Source organism: Rhinatrema bivittatum, chromosome 8, assembly GCF_901001135.1.
Source record: "Rhinatrema bivittatum chromosome 8, aRhiBiv1.1, whole genome shotgun sequence".
NCBI classification, from domain to species: Eukaryota; Metazoa; Chordata; class Amphibia; order Gymnophiona; family Rhinatrematidae; genus Rhinatrema; species Rhinatrema bivittatum.
In genome coordinates this window covers 172071718-172092244 of record NC_042622.1, presented here as the reverse complement: position 1 = coordinate 172092244, position 20527 = coordinate 172071718, and the positions used below count along the sequence as shown (strand labels likewise).

General features: G+C 47.4%; 1 protein-coding gene across 3 annotated transcripts in view; it reads right to left on the bottom strand.

The window, feature by feature from the left end:
* Positions 1 to 1911, bottom strand: part of VPS53 (VPS53 subunit of GARP complex) — a 165342-nt gene extending 163431 nt beyond the window's left edge. Inside the window, exon 1 of one of the 3 annotated variants that reach the window (XM_029611418.1) lies at positions 1602 to 1911. In XM_029611418.1, coding sequence (XP_029467278.1) covers positions 1602 to 1685 — 84 coding nt within the window. In that variant the 5' untranslated portion in view covers positions 1686 to 1911. The remainder of the gene's footprint in view (positions 1 to 1601) is intronic. The other 2 variants (XM_029611420.1, XM_029611419.1) reach the window with 2 other exon arrangements.
* Between the last annotated feature and the right edge of the window lie 18616 nt (positions 1912 to 20527).

Here is a 20527-nt window from a genome sequence, read left to right as displayed (position 1 = left end):
TCTTCTGCTTCTCGCTCCCTTGCTGCCTGATCTCTTGTTTTTGACCTCTACCTGGATCCTGACTTGTCTAATTGCTGCCTGCCTTAACCTCTGCTTTACTCCATCGCCACCTGACCATACCATTGCTAGACTCTCATCTAAGTCTTGCCAGCTTCAAAACCCAGGGGCTCAACCTGCGGGGGGGAAGAGGCTGGTGCAGGTGAAGCCTAAATCCAGTCCTAGCTTGAGAGTGTCTGTCTGCTGTTGGAGTGGGCCCTGCTGGTTCACCTCCAGGGTGGTACCAATACCGCCATAGCCCGAGGAACCACACTTTCTGAGAAACTAATGTTCTTAGCTAATGGGATTAATTGATATCACAGTTTGTCTCAATTCTATTGTGGTATTCTTTGTTTCCATTTAGATTATCAAGTGATAAATGTAATATAGCTATGAGGGGTAAAGTCAGCATCTCCTTTAATATTCTGGGAGATATATATATATATATATATATACACACATACACAACCAGATTCTATAGTCAGGGTCATCCCTAGGTATGGCAAATCAGGGTGATTGCCCCAGAACACATGCTTTGGTGCTCTCTGCCCCCTCCTGCACAATCTTTTCCTCATCAATATTTATTTATTTATTTTTGGTTTTTTATATACCGATCTTCTTGCATTGGATGCAAATCAAACCGGTTTACAGTAAAACAATTCAACTTGCCAAGTAGCATTACATGGAACAAAGAACATGGAACAATATAATAGTGCTTACAAGATCTTCTCTTCCATCTTCTGCCTCCCAGCAGAAGGAAAGTAGTGTATTTTTAACTGTGTCTGCCTCCTCCTCTTCCAGCTTCAATCTAAAGTCTCTTACAAAGTGCTGGTGAGTCCTGCAAAACTACAGGACCCCACATGTTCAGACTGAATCCAGAGGCAGACACAGGTAAGAAAACACTACCCTCTTCCTGCTGGTGAGACAGATGGAGGAGGAAGAAAGTTAGAGGGAAGAGAATGAAATAAAGCAATGGGGGGAGGGGGGTGCAAGGCGGTTGACACAGGTGAAAAACAATCAGAGACGATCAGATGAAAGGATTTGGGGGGGGGGGATTTCTTCTAAATTATGTGAACTCCTTTTTAATTATATAAAAATGTTAAGGGGACCCCACACAGGCTCATTTGCTCCGGACACCTGCCCATAGCCTCATCTACTTTTAGTTGTAGCACTACCCTGAACACTGCACAATTGAACGTGGACAAGAATATAGGACCTGTTGAGATACATCCCAGAATACTGATGGAGTCATATATAAGCTCTTCTCGGGATAATCCTTATTGTTGAGCAATAAAAACTGAAGTCATTGCGAGTTTGCAGCACTTTCACCAGCTGGTGTCAGGTAGCCCCTTGAGGAGCTGCTGCTGCTGGGAAAGTTGCCTATAACATCTCCATGCCCATGTCAGCAGGTCAAGAAAAGATAGGATGAAAGGGGGCTAACCCTACCTGACGTGGGGCTATGACCAGAGGCAGATCCTGCATGGGGCGATGAAATGTGCAGGACGCTGCATGGAGAGAACACTGAGAGCGCCTGCTGGGCCTGAAACCCCTAACTCCTTCCTCACCTGCTCGATGGCCTGCTGAACCTCCGGGCTGAGATGTAACACAGCCTCCAGGTCTTCCACCAGTGCCAGCTCCTCGTCCTCCATCTCATCGGCGCCACCCTCGCATTGCCAGACCGCGATTCACTTCCGGGTCGCCGGGGGAGCGATGCGTGTGCAGGTTCCGGCAGGTGGCGCTCCAAGCACTGTGGAGGCTGCGCGGCCGGGACTCGGGAGCGCCTGGCGCTGCCTCTGCAAGGGCGGAGATTCGGGTCCGGGTCGCGTCCTCCGCCAGGGGTGGAACCAGGATCTGGCTCTTGGCTGTCAGCGCACCGGACCGTCGCGGGAAGTAGGACACAAGTGCGCTGGCACGGGAGTTTCTAAGCTCTTGTAATTTTACATCAAATCGCATCAAAATTATAATTTTCGGCCAACTTTTGAGTCGCCCGCGTGCCGAATTTCAGGCGAGCCCGTTCATCTGAGGTCCAGCATGCACAGAGACTCACCTAGGCACTAGCACAACCATCTGAAAAGTGATGCACTATTCCTTTAACGTTCACTAACACCAGCAATGTAAGGAATGCCACTTCTTTCTTTTAACCTTTTTCTTACATTTAGAAAGAAGTTTTAAACAAATAGAGAACAGACTATAATCTTTGACGTCATTCATTCTTAACTCCTGCTTTTCTTTTGTTACATAGTGACCAGGGCTGAAAAAAACCCAAATAATCCATCCAGTCTGCCCAGCAATTTGCTTTTGGTAGTACCTGTCGCGCGGTACAGGTTAACCCATTCTGCTAAGGGTTGTAACTGCCGCTCTGTGAAGTTACTCCCGTGCCTTCTGCTAAGGGTAGTAACTGCCCCTCCCTGCAGGTTACCCCTATGCAATCTGCTAAGGGTAGTAACTGCCCCTCCGTGCAGGTTACCTACATGCATTCTGTTAAGGGTAGTAACTGCACCTCCGTGCAGGTTACCCCTATGCAGTCTGCTAAGGGTAGTAACTGCCTTTCCCTGTACGTACCAGGATCAGTCCAGACAGTGGGTTATGTCCCCCGTCCAGCAAAGGGAGTCAGACAAAACTTCGAAGGGTGCTGACACATAAGCCAGTGCACCCTCTGCAGGAGCTCATTATTTCTCTGACTCCAGCAGATGAGAGTAGGGGAACCTGGATGAGCATTAGTCTTGCTTTAATTTTCTTTCTCATCTTGTTCTTCTGTGGTTGGATCAAGTTAGTTTACTTTAAAAAAAAAAAAAAATCAAGTTTTGCTTTAGTGTGAGGTTGTCGAGCCTGTCTTGCAGTCAGTTCGGTCTCTATTCTTTCTTTCCCGCGTTTTCCCTGCATCTTTACCTGGGGGTAAGTTGGCTGTTGTTTTTTGTTTTCAGGAGTTTTTCCTTCTGCAGCTGCGATTACAGCGGGACGCTGGTGGTGCCAGCCTCTCCTAGCTCTGCCGCCAGTAGCCCCGCGGTCCCGCGATGTTTTTCGCGGGACCGCGGGGCTACTGGCGGCAGAGCGAGGAGAGGCTGGCACCACCAGCGTCCCGCTGTAATCGCAGGGGCACTCGGGGAAGCGGAGGTGAGGTCGATCATTGTTGCAGTTGTGTCAAAAGCATCAATGCTAATTGGTTAAAGGTAGTAATCCCCAGGCCTTCTCTTAAGGGTAGTATCTGCCTCTCTGTGCAGGTTACCCCCATGTATCCTTTTCTTCATTTCCTACCTCTAGTCTTTAGGGATATGCAGTATTTATCCCATGCTCTTTTGAATTCATTTTCTGTTTTCATCCTCACCACCTCTTCTGGAAGGGCATTTGAGACATCCTCTCTTGAAGAAATGTTTCCTAATGATGGTTCTCAGTCATCCCCCCTGGTGTTTCATTTTGTGACCCCTAGTTCTACTGTTTCCTTTCCAGCTAAAAAGGTTGGAAGTTTGTGCATCATTAAAACCTTTCAGTATCTGAAGGTCTGAATCATATCTCTCCTGCACCTCCTCTCTTCCAGGGTATACATATTCAGATCCTTTAGCATCTCCTCATAAGTTTTCCAGTACAGACCCAACACCATTTTGGTCGCCCTTCTCTGGACCGCCTCCATCCTGTCTGTCTCCTTTTTGAGATACGGTCTCTAGAACTGAACACAGTACTCCAGGTGAGGCCTCACCAAGGATCTGTACAAGGGCAATATCATCTTACTGGTTATTCTCTATGCAATCCAGCATTCTTCTGGCTTTAGCTATTGCCTTGACACATTGCTTTGCTGCCATCAGATCACCAGACACTATTACCCCTTGCAAGATCCTTCTCTTGGTCTGTGCACATCAGTCTTTCACCCCCTATCACATTCTGCTCTTTTGGATTACCACATCCCAAATTCATGACTCTGCACTTCTTGGCATCTGCAAACTTTCTTAAATTATTTTTCATTCTCGCTACTGCTTCAGATATGTATACTCTGTTGCAGATCTTAGTGTCATCCTCAAATAAACAAACTTTACCTTCTGTTCCTTCCGCAATGTCACTCATGTAGATATTGAACAGAACTGGTCATAAAACCGATCCTGTACTGCTTAACACCATGCTCCCTTTATCTCTGCCTCTTGTGCTCTGCTCTTAGATTTCTGTCTCCCTTTTCCTTTTTGCCTTAATAACTTACAGGCCAATGTAATAGAACCCTCACTTAAACCAGCTCAAACTTTTTGCACCAATTTTTTTATATTGTGCACATTAAAAACAGCCCCACTCCATGCTATAAACCAGTGCTTCTCAACCGGTGTGTCGCGTGCTACCGGTCTCCCGCTGCTCTTCCCCCTTCTTCCTTCACCGAGCGAGAGGCAGGCTATCTTCCACTGCTGCCGTTGCCGCCCAGGCTATCAGCACATTCAAGCCCAGATGGGGACGGCAGCAGTGTTAGTGGAGGCTGGCAATTGCGGCTGGGCCTTTTCTTCTTCCCGCACCTGCCCCCACCCTGGCTCGGAACAGGAAGTGATGTGCAGTGGGGTGCACGGGAAGAAGAGCGAGCCATGCTGTATGAAAAAGTAGCGGCGGCCCTGAGCAGTAGCGTGAGCCCGAAGCAAAATCAAAAGCAGCCACAAATCGGCACAGGAGACAGCAGAATTAGCCTCCTGTGGCCGATGGGATTCTTCTTTCTTGGTCTGCGGGGGCTAGAGGAGGAGGCTGCTGCAGCTACCATTTGTGCTTGGGGGTGGGGGGGCAGGAAATGAGAGAGACAGCCAGCCAGCCTGTCTGTGAGAGAATGATGTGCGATCAAGAGTGTGCATGTGTAACTGTGACTGAGAGCCTGTGTGTAAGTGAGAGCATTTGATTGAGATCATCTATGTAAAGTGCGTGAAAGAGAGCATGTGTGTGATTGAGAGAAACTGGTCCGAGAGGTGATGTGTCTATATAGGAGAGACAATGAAAGTGACTGGTCAGGGAGATGACTGCAGTGTGTGTGTGAGAGAGAAAGTGATTGTGGGAATGAGAAGCTTGTGCATGTGGAGAGAGCATGGGAGTGAGAAACCTGGGTGTGTGTGAGACTGTGGGAGTGAGAAGCCTGTATATGTAAGACAGAACATGGGAGTGGGAAGCCTGTGTGGGTGTGCATGAGAAAGAGACTGTTTGGGAAGGTGACTGGTGTGTGTGTGTGTGTGTGTAAGAGAAAGACTAGTCAGGAGATGATTGGTGTGTGAGAGACAGAAACTGGTATGAGAGTGTGACTGATATGTGTGTGTGAGAGAGAAAGAAAGTGATTATGGGAATGAGAAGCCTGTGCATGTGGAGAGAGCTAGCCATAGGAGTGAGAAACGGGTTTGTGTGTGAGACACAGCATGGGAGTGAAAAGTCTGTATATGTAAGATAGAACATGGGAGTGGGAAGCCTGTGTGTGTGTGCATGAGATAGAGACTGTTCGGGAAGGTGACTGGTGTGTGTGTGTGTGTAAGAGAAAGACTGGTCAGGAGATGATTGGTGTGTGAGAGACAGAAACTGGTATGCGAGTGTGACTGGTATGTGTGAGAGAGAAAGTGATTATGGGAATGAGAAGCCTATGCATGTGGAGAGAGAAATCTGGGTGTGTGGGTGTGTGTGAGACACAGTATGGGAGTGAGAAGCCCGTACATGTAAGATAGAACACGGGAGTGGGAAGCCTGTGTGTGTGTATGGTATGAGAGAAACTGTTCAGGAAGGTGACTGGTGTGTGTGTCAGACTGGTTGGGAGATGATTGGTGTGTGAGAGACATGGGCCTGAATATTATGTGATGTGTCTGCTGTTTTGAAATATTTTATTGGTGTTTGGAGAATTTTAAATAATTTTTATGAGTTTTTAATTGTTGGATATTATTCTGTTCATAGTTGTTGTGAAACATTTATTCTGCTTATTAGTATAGTTATAGAATTATTTCTGTGTTGGGTCTATAGCTGCTTGGCTAGTTCTGTTTTCCTAATAGGAAGTGTATTGGTGTTTAGGGCCTGATTTAATATTTGTAGCGTTGCCTTTTCATAGATAGGGTTGCTCCTGTTTGAGTGCATTCCATAATACAAGGGTAACTGTGTGCGGATTAGTTTATGTGCATTACTACAGATCCTGGGAGTATGTTAGGTCGGTTCTGTGTATGTGACCGAGGTGAGGTATTTTACTGTATCAGTCTTATTTGTTGTATTTTCTCAAGAGGACATGCATTAGTGATAAACTGCTGTCTTTTCATAAGCAGGGCTATTGAGCCTGGTAGTTGGAGTTTTTGATGCTGTTACTGAGATGACACTAGAACCAGAATATATTTTTTGTAGGGTGAGTTGTACGGGGAATGTCATAATTCTGTTTTACATCCATAATTGTGGGTCAGGGGGGGTTCCTGTGGATGCAAACTGTACTTTTACATTTAGCCCTATGATGGTCATGTGTTCAGTGTTTCATGCATGTGAGAACCATCTGTCAGGTGTGACCCGACAGAAAAAAGGTTGAGAACCACTGCTATAAACTAACGATATGCAAATCAAACTGGCACTAAAATTCCAAGGTAAGCCCAAAGAGTGTGTCAAAATGAAGATTCTAAATCCAAGATGCAAACAAACAGCCTTAAAAACCAGCGCTAGTTTGCAAAATGCTGCTGTGTTCTCTATTGGTTGATGGAAGTGACCAGGGCAGGCCTGTGGTGCACAGATTTTCATCTGGAGTGGAACTCTCTGGCCCAAGGATACCTGTCATGGGTGTCACACTGGTGTGGGAAATTCTGGCAGGACAAAATGAAGTCACACCGAAGGAAGATTCAGACCTGTCGCTCTTTAAAAATGTCACTTTATTAAAATCACATTTGACATCAGAACATATTAAAAGCATATTAAAATTGGAATGTATTCTGCATATTAAAAACATATTGAAAAACAGGTACATGACCACACTACATAATTCATTTTTTTTAGATCAAATTTAAAATTAGAACGTTTAAGAAAAGATGTTTCTCATCCTTTTGTCTTATGTCTGTGAATCTTTGGAGTGCATCCGATTCTTGGCTCTGTAATAGTAAGAAAATTATTTCCTTACCTGCTAATTTTCGTTTCTGTATAACCAAGGATCTGTCCAGATGGTGGGTTATGTCCCCCGTCCAGCAGATGGAGTCAGAGCAAACTTTGGAGGGTGCTGGCATATAAACCCATGCGCCCTCTCTAGGAACTCAGTATCGAGAATATCAAAGCCAGAACAATAAACTGAAAAGGATGGATCAAGTATACCCGAACTGTAATTGATAAGATCAACTATGCAAACTTGCAAATAGAACTGTAGAACAGTCATAGGAAAGAGCAGAGAATAGACCCCGCATCCCACCGGGAGAGAAGCAAAATCGAGCAGAGGCACTCCCCAGAGTCACAACAATACCCGGGTGGGCGTCTGGACTGATCCTTGGTACTACAGGAACGAAAATTAGCAGGTAAGGAAATAATTTTCTTTTCCCTGTACGTACCAGGATCAGTCCAGACGGTGGGATGTACCAAAGCTTCCCTAACTCGGGTGGGCCCCTGAAAGCCCTGCTCGAATCACCCTGCTGCCAAAGGGACCGGAATCTGAAACCGGTCAATGCAGGCGATAATGTCTGGAAAAGGTGCGCAGGGACTGTCAGGTCTCTTCCTGACAGATTTCCGGCGAGGAAACTGACTGTGGTTCCGCCCAAGAGGTCAACTAGGCGTGGAGGGAAAAAGCCTTGACCCCCACTGGTGTGGCCCGAGCCGCGCCAATGTATGCGGTCGCCCCGACTTCCCTGAGCCACCGCGCAATGGTGGTCTTCATGGCCTGAGATCCTTACCACGCTCCATACCAGAGAACAAACCGGTGGTCGGAGACCCTTAACTCGTTGGCGACCTCGAGAGAGCGGAGTAAGAAGCGCTTGACGTCCAAATGCCAGAGAGACCTAGGAGCATCGCCGAGAGACGATGGAAGTTCCACCGTCTGGTTCACGTGAAACGTGGAGACGACCATGGGTAGAAAACGAAGTCACCGTGCGCGGAGATACTCCGGAGTCCGTGAAACGGAGAAAGGGTTCCCTGCAAGAGAGAGCCTGAAACTCAGAAATGCGACACGCAGAAGCGATGGCCACTAGGAAAAAAACAGTCTTGAGAGACAGATGCTTGATGGCGGCGGACCGCAATGGCTCGAAGGGAGGCCCTGAGAGGACCCGAAGGACCAGAATGAGATTCCACGAAGGGAAGGGAGAAAGTACCGGTGGTCGCAGGTGTTTCACCCCCTTGCGGAACCTTGATATATCCGGATGTGCCAACAGGGCCGGCCATCCCGCAGTCCGAACGAACGAGCCCAGGGCTGCGACTGGGACTCGCAGAGAGTTGTAGGAAAAACCCCGTCTCCAGGCCGTCCTGAAGAAAAAAACCAGAATCTGAGGGACCGAAGTCGCGCCCGCCTGAGTACCCCGACAGCGCACCACGATTCGAACACCTTCCCGACCTGCACATAAGCGACCAAAGTTGAGGTCTTACGCGCCTTGAAGAGAGTTGCAACTACTGCAGCTGAGTATCCCTGGCGCTGAAGGCGTCGCCGTTCAATAAGCCAGGCCGCAAGACAACAGAGTGCTGCCTGGTCGGAAAATACAGGTCCTTGATGCAGTAGGCAGGAAAGATGGGCGAGACGTAAGGGGCCTCCACCGCAATGTTGAGAAGGTCCGTGAACCAGGGGCACCACGGTCTCTTGGGAACCACCAGTATGGTGGGCATCCGAAGGGACTCTATCTGCCTTAGAACCTTGCCCACGAGAGGCCACGGTGGGAAGACGAAGAGTAGAATGCGGGTCGGCCAGGGGAGCACCAGAGCGTCCACTCCCTCTGCGCTGTGCCCCCGTCATCGACTGAAGAATTGCGGCGTCTTGGCACTGCGGAGCGTCGCCCTGAAGTCCATCGCAGAAGTCCCCCAGCGACGCCTGATGAGTTGCATCGCCTCAGCGGAGAGAGTCCATTCTCCGGGATCCAGGAGAGAGTCATCCGCGTGAGGGGAGCCCAGATTCCCCGCCAGGTCCAGAAACAGATCTACTCCCCCCACCGGGGGGCGGACGAAGTACGGCCTCAGGTCCGCCTGAGCGGACCCGATGTCCCCTCCCGAGGGTCCAGAGGGCGCCCCCGCCGTGTCCGCCAAACAATGGAGTTTGCAGGGAGGCGAATCCGGGGCCGGGCCCCTCGGCTGCTCCAAACGCTGCAAGCAGGCATTGTGCATCCACACAATGGATTCGGCTGAGAATGCAGGGGGGGGGCCAGGGAGGGGCGCGGGAGTGTGCCTTCTGAGAGGCCAAAGTGGTCTGGGCGGGAACCGGGTCCCGAATTGGCGGCGGTACGTTGAGGAAATCCCCCGGCTCCCCTTCTGTCAGCCGAGACGCGCTCTCCTCCATATCCAAAATGGCTGCCGTTCGCACCGAAATCGGAGCCAGGGCAGACCCCTGCGGCTCGCGGTGCTCCTGGGAGAGCGAAGAAGAGGTTGGCGGGAGCGCGGGACTGTTCTCCCCCCCCAGGGAGACAGCCGCGACAAAGCCCCTCTCGCGATCCTCTCAACCCCGGGCTGCCGTCGGATGGACACCGAACCGAACGCTGCATGGTAGTCAGGCCCGGGGGAGGGACAGGAAGAAGCGGGAGGTCATCTTGAGGGCAGCGCCGTGGGAGGAGCAGGCAAAGAACCGCCTCAGCTCACTCTCTCACCCCCGTAGCGAGCAGCAGGGGAATGTGACCTCCCTGATGCGACGGCCCCGGGGAATGTTGCGTCACAGGGCCGAGGGGGGAGGCAGAACACCGTGGCATGGGGTGAAGAGGCTGGCCCCACCAGCATCCACCGCCCAATCCCACGGAGAGAATCCAAGCTGAAAAGCTGAAAGAAAAAAATAAACCAACACTTACCCCCAAAACGAAAGATACAGGAGAAAACAGTCCTGCTTGCAAGGGGAGAAATCAAGAGCGCCAGTGACAGAAACTGGCCACTTTTTTTTTTTGTTTGTTTTTATCTAACTTCAACAAAACTGACTTGATCCAACCTGAGAGAAAGACAAGGTAAAGACAACAGAATGTGGAGAAGTCCACCTAACACAGGGGAAGCAACAGGTTCCCCTACTCGCATCTGCTGGAGTCAGAGAGATACTGAGTTCCTAGAGAGGGCGCACGGGTTTATATGCCAGCACCCTCCAAAGTTTGCTCTGACTCCATCTGCTGGACGGGGGACATAACCCACCGTCTGGACTGATCCTGGTACATACAGGGAACTGACTTTTTGTTCGCTTTTCTGTTTAGGGGTGCGAATGAGAGTACGCGCGTATCTTATAAAATCTGGTGTACTTTTGTTCGCACCGGTGGCGCGAACAAAAGTACCCTCGCGCGTAGTGTTTGAAAATCCGCCCCTGAGTGAAAAAAAACTTTCTCTGATTAGTTTTCAATGTGCTACATCCTAACTGCATGGAGTGTCCCCTAGTCCTTCTATTATACAAAAGAGAAAATAACCAATTCAAATCTATCCATTCTAGGCCTCTCATGATTTTAAAGACCTCTATCATATCCCCCCTCGGCCGTCTCTTCTCCAATTTGAAACGTCCTAACCTCTTTAGCCTTTCCTTATAGGGGAGCTGTTCCATCCTCTTTATTATTTTGGTCGCCCTTCTCTGTACCTTCTCCATCACAACTATATCTTTTTTTTGAGATGCAGCAACCAGAATTGTACACAGTATTCAAGGTGCAGTCTCACCATGGAGCGATATAGAGGCATTATGACTTTTTCCGTTTTATTCACCATTTCCTTCCTAATAATGCCTAACATTCTGTTTGCTTTTTTGACTGCCGCAACACACTAAGTTGACGATTGCAATGTATTATCCATTATGATGCCTAGATATTTTTCCTGAGTGGTAGCTCCTAATATGGAACCTAACATCGTGTAACTATTGCATGGGTTTTTTTTCCCTATATGCATCACCTTGCACTTATCCACATTAAATTTCATCTGCCATTTGGATGCCCAATCTTCCAGTCTCACAAGGTCCTCCTGCAATTTATCAGAATCCACTTGTGATTTAATTACTCTGAATAATTTTGTATCATCTACAAATTTGATTACCTCACTCATTGTATTCCTTTCCAGATCATTTATAAATATATTGAAAAGCACCAGTCCAAGTACAGATCCCTGAGGTACTCCGCTGTTTACCCTTTTCCACTGAGAAAGTGACCATTTAATCCAGCTCTCTGTTTCCTGTCTTTTAACCAGTTTGAAATCTACGAAAGGACATTGCCTCCTATCCCATGACTTTTTAGTTTTCTTAGAAGCCTTTCATGAAGGACTTTGTCAAATGCCTTCAGAAAATCCAAATACACTACATCTACCGGTTCACTTTTATCCATAGGTTTATTAACCTCTTCAAAAAAATGAAGCAGTTTTGTGAGGCAAGAATTCCTTTGGGTAAATCTATGCTGACTGTGTTCAGTTGAACCATGTCTTTATATATGCTCTGAGATTTTGATCTTTAGAATAGTTTCCACTATTTTTCCCAACACTGACGTCAGGCTCACTGTTCTATAGTTTCCCGGATTGCCCCTGGAGCCCTTTTTAAATATTGGGTTACATTGGCCACCCTCCAGTCTTCAGGTACAACAGATGATTTTAATGATAGGTTAAAAATTTTAACTAAAAGATCTGAAATTTCATTTTTTAGTTCCTTCAGAACCCTGGGGTGCATTCTGTCTGGTCCAGGAGCTTTGCTACTCTTTAGTTTGTCACTCTGGCCTACTACATCTTCCAGGTTCACAGTGATTTCGTTCAGTTGATCTGACTCATCACTCTTGAAAACCATCTCCGGAACTGGTATCTCCCCAACATCCTCATTAGTAAACACAGAAGCAAAAAAATTCATCTAGTCTTTCTGCAATGGCCTTATTTTCTCTAAGAGTCCCTTTAAACCCTTCTGTCATCTAATGGTCCAACCGACTCCCTCACAGGTTTCTTGCTTCAGATATATTTTTAAAAGTTTTTATTATGAGTTTTTTCCTCTACGGCCAAATTCATTTCAAAATCTCTCTTAACCTGCCTTATCAGTGTTTTACACTTAACTTGACATTGCTTATGCTTATTCCTATTTCCTTTAGATGGCTCCTTCTTCCAATTTGTGAAGGATGATTTTTTGGCTAAAATAGCCTCTTTCACCTCACCTTTTAACCATGCAGGTTATCGTTTTGCCTTCCTTCCACCTTTCTTAATGCTTGGAATACTTCTGGACTGCGTTTCTAAGATTGTATTTTTAAACAATGTCCAAGCTTGTACATTTTTAACCTTTGCAGCTGCATCTTTCAGTTTTTTTCCATCTATTTTCCTCATTTTATCAACATTTCCCTTTTTTGAAAATTTAGTGTTAGAGCTGTAGATTTTCATGTTGTCCTTCTTCCAGTCATTAGTTCAAATTTGATCATTTTATGAACACTGTTGCCAAGTGGCTCCACCACTGTTACCTCTCTCACCAAATCCTGCGTTCCACTGAGAATTAAATCTAAAATAGCTCCCTCCCTCATTGGTTCCTGAACCAATTGTTCCATGAAACAGTCTTGTATGCCATCCAGGAACTTTGTCTCTAGCATGTTCTATTACATTTACCCAGTCAATATTGGGGTAATTGAAATCACCTATTATTATTGCACTGCCAAATTGGTTAGCTTCCCTAATTTCTCTTAGCATTTCATCATCTTTCTGACCATTTTGTCCAGGTGGACGGTAGTATACTCCTATCACTATACTCTTACCTAACACACATGGGATTTCTACCCATATAGATTACTCTCTTGTATGATCTTTATCCTGTTGGACTCTATACCCTCCCAGACATAAAGTGCCACACCCCCACCAAGTTGATCCTATCATTGCAGTATAATTTATACCCTGATATAGCACTGTCCCATTGGTTATCCTCCTTCCACCAGGTCTCTGGGATGCCCATTATATCTATCTCATCATTCACTGCTATACACTCTAACTCTCCATCTTACTTCTTAGACTTCTGGCATTGGCATACAGACATTTCAAAGTGTGTTTTTTTTGTAATATAATAAATATAAATATAATAAATGAAGCAGATAAAGACCAGTTGGCCCATCCAATCTGTCCTAGGTCTTCAAGCCCCCTTCAATGCTCTGCTGATTCTCCAGGGATAACATTATGCAGTACATCCATTGGGGGAAAAGGGCTGCTGGACCCCATTACTGAAGGAATAGGGATTTTGCTACACACAATTTATAAAATGGGGAATAAACTGAAGAAAGGTAGAATGGATGGGGAAGCAGGAAATATGTTTAGAGGATGATGGGTCTCCCACTAGCCCCTGGTGTTATTCCTCGTGTTCTCTATGCTCCCAAGTCCACCTTTATCACTTTTTCTGCATTCTCTTTTTTTCTAAATTCCTAATTAAACATTCTCTTTAACCTGAATCTGCTTCTCTGGGTCATTTTTCTTTTGCCGTTCCCTTCTCAGCTTGTGTCTTTATTTCACCCTCCCCAACTCATTTCTGTTCTTCCCTGCCCTATTTTCACCATCCCACCCCAGTTTTATCTCTGGGAGTGAGCAACAAGAAATGGACTTACTCTTTGGGATCTGTCTGGTACTTCCTGGAGGTCTGGATTAGGATGCTGGGCTCAGTGGATCCTTGATCTGACCCAGCCTGTTATCTGGATTAGGATGCTGGGCTCAGTGGATCCTTGATCTGACCCAGCCTGTTATCTTTCCGCTGCAACCTGTTTTTCCTGTTTCCCTCATCCTCGCCCATTAACCTCATCTTTCATTGATCCTGAACTCATCTTTGCCTCTCCTGGTCCTTCTTCCTCATCCCACCTCCCACCGTTTCTCTCTTTGTTTCTCCCTAGGCACCGTTATCCATTTTTTCAGGTCTCCTTCTTCAGTTCTTCATCAATCCCCACCCCCTGATAAACACTCACACCTGTAACATAAAAGCCTAAGAACTGATAGAAGGGAGAAAGAAAACTTCCTGTGAGGTCAGTGGTCAGCTGGAGAGTCCCTTCACTGACAGCAGCGCTAAAGCAGGGAGGCAAAGAGAACGCTGCAGTTTCCTTCCGAGCTCTTCTGAGAGCCTGTGGCAATGGGAGCTCTCTTGTCTTTTCAATGCTGCAATGTATTGTTGGTCTGCCAGTAAGGAACAGGATGCCGTGGTACACAGGGAGTATCAGTTCCCACACCCAGGTCCTTTGCTCTTTACTAGAGATCACAGCAAGGCTCTGCTCAGGCCTCTGGGACCCTGCCAAGCTGTGTCACTCCAGGAGCTTGAGTATGTCTGGGAAGCAGGGGAGATAAGAGGTCCCCTGTCCTCTCCCAGGACACATGCACATACACCCCTCTAGTTCATAAGTTAAGGAACAGAACATATGTGAGGAGGACTCAGACACATTCAGAGATCTTCAGGTGGAAGACCTGGGAAGTGGGGTCTGACCCTTGATTATAGATGCAAACGGTGCTTCTCAGTCTAGTCCAGTGGCCATTGTAGAAGTGTTAGATTTCTGTGAATTCCTCTGCACACCTCGTAACTGATTTGTGACAAGGACACAGGGAGAGAAAGACAATTGTTACCTGCAAAATGAAATATGGAAGACTCTCAAATACTTGTCTGCCTACAAACTGGAATATTGGGGCTCAGTTGCCACTTTGACATCTTTTTGCTGTTGTTTTTAACAAGGTCAGCTCCTTCTCCAGAAATACAGGAATCTTAAGCCTAAGTGATGGAGGTTGGGAGAGATTAACCAGGACTGTTGTGTAGAAGTTGGAACTTATGTAAAAAACCTCCAATCCTTATTATTCGGGCTGCCCTAGTGCCCTGCTATGAAGATGGCAGCAGCCTCTAGATGCAGTCTCCGCGTTCTCCATAACCCTGGCTGTGCAGTTGAACACATCATCAACACCTTGAAACATAGGATAGGGCTTGGCTAGCATAGATCTGGGGGATTGGTTTGTGGTGGTTTGTTTTGGGTTTTTTTTTGGGGGGGGGGGGGGGGGTTAATAGCAAACAGATAGTCTTAGAGACAGGGGAAGTTCCCCCAAAAAAATTCAAATGCCTTTCTGCATACACTGCAGGATCCAGGGAAATAAACCAGAAACCCAAAAGAAAGCTGGATATTATACTTTGCTGTGTTTGTTTGCTCTGGCTTTCATTTGAAGTAATAAAATAACATTTACCAATGCATTATAAGTTTCTTATTTCAAAATCAGTGTTCTTTATCCAAAACAAATATTGCTATAAAGTGATGGCTGTTGCTGCTCCTCACTTGTTTTCTTCTATCTAATCTGCGTGGTGTTCCTTAATTCTTCTGAAATGCACTGCAAAGGAGCAACTGGAAGAGGAGCACAGTGAGATACCAGTGAATGATAAGGGCACAGCCCAAGAGGGTGAGAACAGTTTAAGAGAATCCAGAAAACAGAGCGAAGAAGAAAGACGGGAGAGCAGTCAGGAGATGAAGCCGCCAAGGGACATGAAACCAAAGCAGCCAAAGCGTCCCTGAACAAAATTATTCGAGCAGCCAAGGGGCACCAGCAGAAAGGATCTGAAACTGCAAGAGCAAGTGGAAACGATCACAGGTGAGGCCAGCACAAGATAAGGGTGAGATTCCATTATTGGGTCTTTGCTGTGCAGTGACTTAACCTAATGAATTGTCTGCATGCCGCTGAGGATTAAAAGACATTTCAAAAACAACTGAAGGCTCATTTGTTATATTCATTTTCTGGCAAACATGAAGTTACTCATATTTTACTTATGTTTAATTAGTCGTGGGTTGTTGTATTTTTTATTTTGCTGTAAATATTTTATGTTTTTATCTGTTCTTAGCTTAGATTGATTAGATTAATAGAAGCAGAATATAAAAGTCTGTAATCATTACGTTTATATTGCTGTGAGTAAGGTGAGCTTATCTGCACTGCAAGGGATGGATGGTCTTGGGCCCTTTCCTGCTGATTGGATGGGAGCACTCAATGACTTGCCCTCAGACTCCAGTCAGCCTGTCCTCCCTTCCATTCCAGGAGCTTTCCCTTGTTCTGGACTGCTCAAGGCTTCCTGGCCGCTGCCAGATAACTGTGTGCTAGCAATAGGTGAAGAATTCACCCAGTCGGGAAACAGAGGTATCACCTCTGTGACCCTGCCAACCTCTGTCACTCCAGGAGCAGTGGAGGTAAGAGAAGACCAAGGCACAGCCACGTGCACACCTCTTTTTCATAAGCTACAGAACAGAACAGCGTGAGGAGGTCACGCCAACACTGGTGCCTGTTTTTGCTAGATTACTGTGGGCATGGTGTTCCTAGCAGGCCTCCCACAATGAGCAGGAACTGTGTCAAGCCTACAGACCTTAATGTCTCCCAAAGAATAATCTGCCCAGGACAGATGTTGCTTTGTGTGCAGACCTTGGTCTTTAGAATCCATATTACATCTCTGCCAGGCCAAATATTTTCAACGCAACATTTTGTTCTTAGTTGCTGCCAATCATTGCCGATAAAGATCAGGAAAGATGCTCACATGCAGCTCTGGTTGGGAGCAGGTTTGTTCTCCTCTCCTTTTGCAGTTCCACACAGCTTCGGCTTTTGCCAGCTTCCTGAACAGGAACCGTTACCATGCGGACAATGCTCTGCTGACAAGCCCAGTTCTCTCCTCCAGTAACGTCTGAAGAACACAAGAAGTTTCCAAGCTTTCACAGCCACTCTGTCATTCCTAGATTAGTTCTCAAGAGAGGCTCTGTGCTTCTTGTCAGAGCAGTGCTTGTACCCAGTTACGTTTCTTGACGTGCTTATTGACTTGCTTAATGTCTGAAACATCACTGCGTTACTGAGCTCTAGCGATAGTGTTGGAATTGGAGAATACAGGATCCTTCGCAGGTTGTGAGAATTTATTGGACTTAGCATAAGAATTATCCAAAGAGGATGAGCATGAGCTTTTGAGGTCACAGAGATCCTCTCTTCAGATGGGACAAAGCTCCTGAACAGAAATCTCAGCCATACTCTTGTACAGATAATGTACCAGGTACCAGATAGGCTGTTCCGTAATCTTAAGTGTCAGATCTTCAGGGCATGTCTGCATGGACTAATACCAGACTTTTAGATCTCTTTCCTTTGTTCTCACCAGAAAAAAAAAAACAAAAACGCATGATCAGTGCTGCCAGCTTAATTTCACGATGACCGACTTTGATGTATGCAGCACATAAGAAGCAGTCCCTGCTTCCTGGAGCTTACAATCTGGCCAAGATCACAGTCAAGACAAATAAGAGGCTTTTGTAGCCTGGAGCACTCCTGCACCTTCAAAAGCCTCTGCGAGGAGTCCTGAAACTCCCAGAATCCTCTGCAAAGAGTTAACTGAGTTTCTGAGTTATTGCAGTAAGAATAACCCAAGTTCAGCAAAAAGGCCTTCAGCCCTGAGCACAGAAAGAAATGAGGCCTGTCAGAAGGGTGTAACTGTAATGTAGCTTCTCTCCTCTTAGAAGCGGTCCGTCTGGGTCAGAGATAACGAAGCACGTACCAAAGTGTGAATGCAGCTACTAGGTATCTCAGCCTTCACCTAGTTTACAAAGAAGGCATGATTATAACACAACAGAATAACCACACCAGTAAGAGGTAGAGAAGTAATCAATAATTAGAAAAGTGGTTTCAACCTTTTTTTCTGTTGGGACACACCTGGTAGATAAGGCTTAGAGGCATGACACACTGAACACTTGACCATCACGGGGCTAAATGTAAACATATACTCTGCATCCACAGGAACCCACCCCTTCCCCCATCCGCAAACAAGGGATGCAGAGCAGAACTAGGATATTTCATATACAACTCACTAAATAAAAAAGATATTCTGATTCTGGTGCTATCTCAGTAACAGAAACATAGAAATGACGGCAGAAGAAGACCAAACGGCCCATCCAGTCTGCCCAGCAAGCTTCACACATTTTTTTCTCATACTTATCTGTTTCTCTTAGCTCTTTGGTTCTATTTCCCTTCCACCCCCACCATTGATGTAGAGAGCAGTGATGGAGCTGCATTCAAGTGAAATATCAAGCTTGCGGCTCGATCCAGTAAGGCCGCGGTAAAAACAGTGAGGTAGTGTCAGGCGCACCCTTCCTCCCCGCACGCACAGTTCTCTTCACTAACTCCCCGATACTCTCCTCTAATCGCATGCAAATGCATGCCGCGGCTGTGAAGCGTTAGGGAAGGGTTATGCCCGCGCAACCCATTTTACTGTATAGGCGCTGTAACAGCGCCTATACAGTAACCTGGGTGCGCTGGTACCTGTCATTTCAAATGACATTTGAAATGACAGGCACCAGGAAGTGTAAAAAAGTTTAAAAAGTGTAAAAAACAAAAAACCTGTGTGTTATATAAAAAAATAAAACAATTTTAAATACCTGTCGGAGGGCCGTGGGTCCAGGCGGCCGGTGGGCAGCCATCAGCGGCATCCGGTAGTCCCTTCTCCCTTCCAAAATCGCCAAAATCGCCAAAATCGCACGGGCGGGTCGGCAGCGGGGGGGGGGGGCGGCAGCAGGATCCGGGAGCGGCGGGTAGGCAGCAGCGGGGTCCGGGGGGTCCGGGGCAGCGGCAGCGGGGGGGGGGGGCGGCGGGGGGGCGGCAGCAGGATCCGGGAGCGGCGGGGTCCGGGGGTGGCAGCGAGATCCGGGGAGCCAGCAGCGGCAGCATGTTCGATCGCGCAGGCAGGTAGGTGGCAAAGTAAAGATGGCCGCCTGCACGGGAAAATCGTGCAATTGGCCGCTGAAGACGTGACGTCACGACGTTTGGCGTCACGGGGTGTGACGTCACGTCTTCAGCGGCCAATTGCACGATTTTCCCGTGCTGGCGGCCATCTTTACTTTGCCACCTACCTGCCTGCGCGATCGAACATGCTGCCACTGCTGGCTCCCCGGATCTCGCTGCCACCCCCGGACCCCGCCGCTCCCGGATCCTGCTGCCGCCCCCCCGCTGCCGCCCCCCCGCTGCCGCTGCCCCGGACCCCCCGGACCCCGCTGCTGCCTACCCGCCGCTCCCGGATCCTGCTGCCGCCCCCCCCCCCCCCCCGCTGCCGACCCGCCCGTGCGATTTTAGCGATTTTGGCGATTTTGGAAGGGAGAAGGGACTACCGGATGCCGCTGATGGCTGCCCGCCGCCCACCGGCCGCCTGGACCCACGGCCCTCCGACAGGTATTTAAAATTGTTTTATTTTTTTATATAACACACAGGTTTTTTGTTTTTTACACTTTTTACACTTACCATAGCAGGCCCGAGCCTTGCTACTTTTTCGTTTGTTTTTTTTTGCCCTGGTCCCGTCCGGTCTCCTGCAGCCCCGTCCGGTCCGGACGGGGCTGCAGGAGACCGGACGGGACCAGGGCGGGTAAGCAATGTTTTTACCCTACACTACACTACACTAACTCCTACTAGGGGGAGGCGGTAAACTAGCAGGTTAAGGCCGCGGCAGAACAGCGGGTTACGGAGGAGATAATATCAGCGCCCGTTACAGTATCGCAGGGGAATAGCTAATTCCTTCATTATACAGCTTTTTCGTTCATTTACATGCCGGGTGCGGAAAGGGTTATGCGTCTGTTTTCAGAAGCGATACGGACGCGTGAAACTGGACACTGTATCGCCGAACTGCCTTGCGCGCTCGAATTGTGCGCTACGAGCACGTTACAGACGGGCAATCCTCGAGCGGACGATACTGGATCGAGCTGTTGATTAGTTAGGGGTAGTAGGGGTAGTAACCGCCGCAATAAGCAAGCTACACCCATGCTTATTTGTTTTACCCAGACTATGTTATTCAGCCCTTATTGGTTGTTTTTCTTCTCCCCTGCCGTTGAAGCAGAGCGCTATGCTGGTTATGCGTGAAGTATCAGTTTTTCTTCTCCCCTGCCATTGAAGCAGAGAGCTATGCTGGAAATGCATTGAAAGTGAAGTATCAGGCTTATTTGGTTTGGGGTAGTAACCGCCGTAACAAGCCAGCTACTCCCCGCTTTGTGAGTGCAAATCCTTTTTTCCACATTTCCTCTTGCTGTTGAAGCTTAGAGCGATGTTGGAGTCACAGTAACCATGTGTAAGTTTATTGAATAAGGGTATTATCTCCAGGCAGTAGCCTTCATTCTGGCGAGCCACCCACTCTTCATTGACGGCCTCTTGACTTTATGGATCCACAGTGTTTATCCCACGCTCCTTTGAAGTCCTTCAAAGTTCTGGTCTTCAGAAGAAAATTAAACCCTCTTTGCACCCTTCAGACACCATCCCTACAAAAGGCCTCCTCACCATCCCCAGCATCATCTCCAAACTGATCTCAAACATCACAAACAGATCCATATCTCTTGGTACTGTCCCAAACCAACTCAAACAAGCCATAGTAAAATCTACTTTAAAAAAACCCACCCTTGATCCCACCAATCTGGCCAACTTTTGCCCCATATCCAACCTACTCTTTTTTGCAAAAATCCTAGAAAAAACA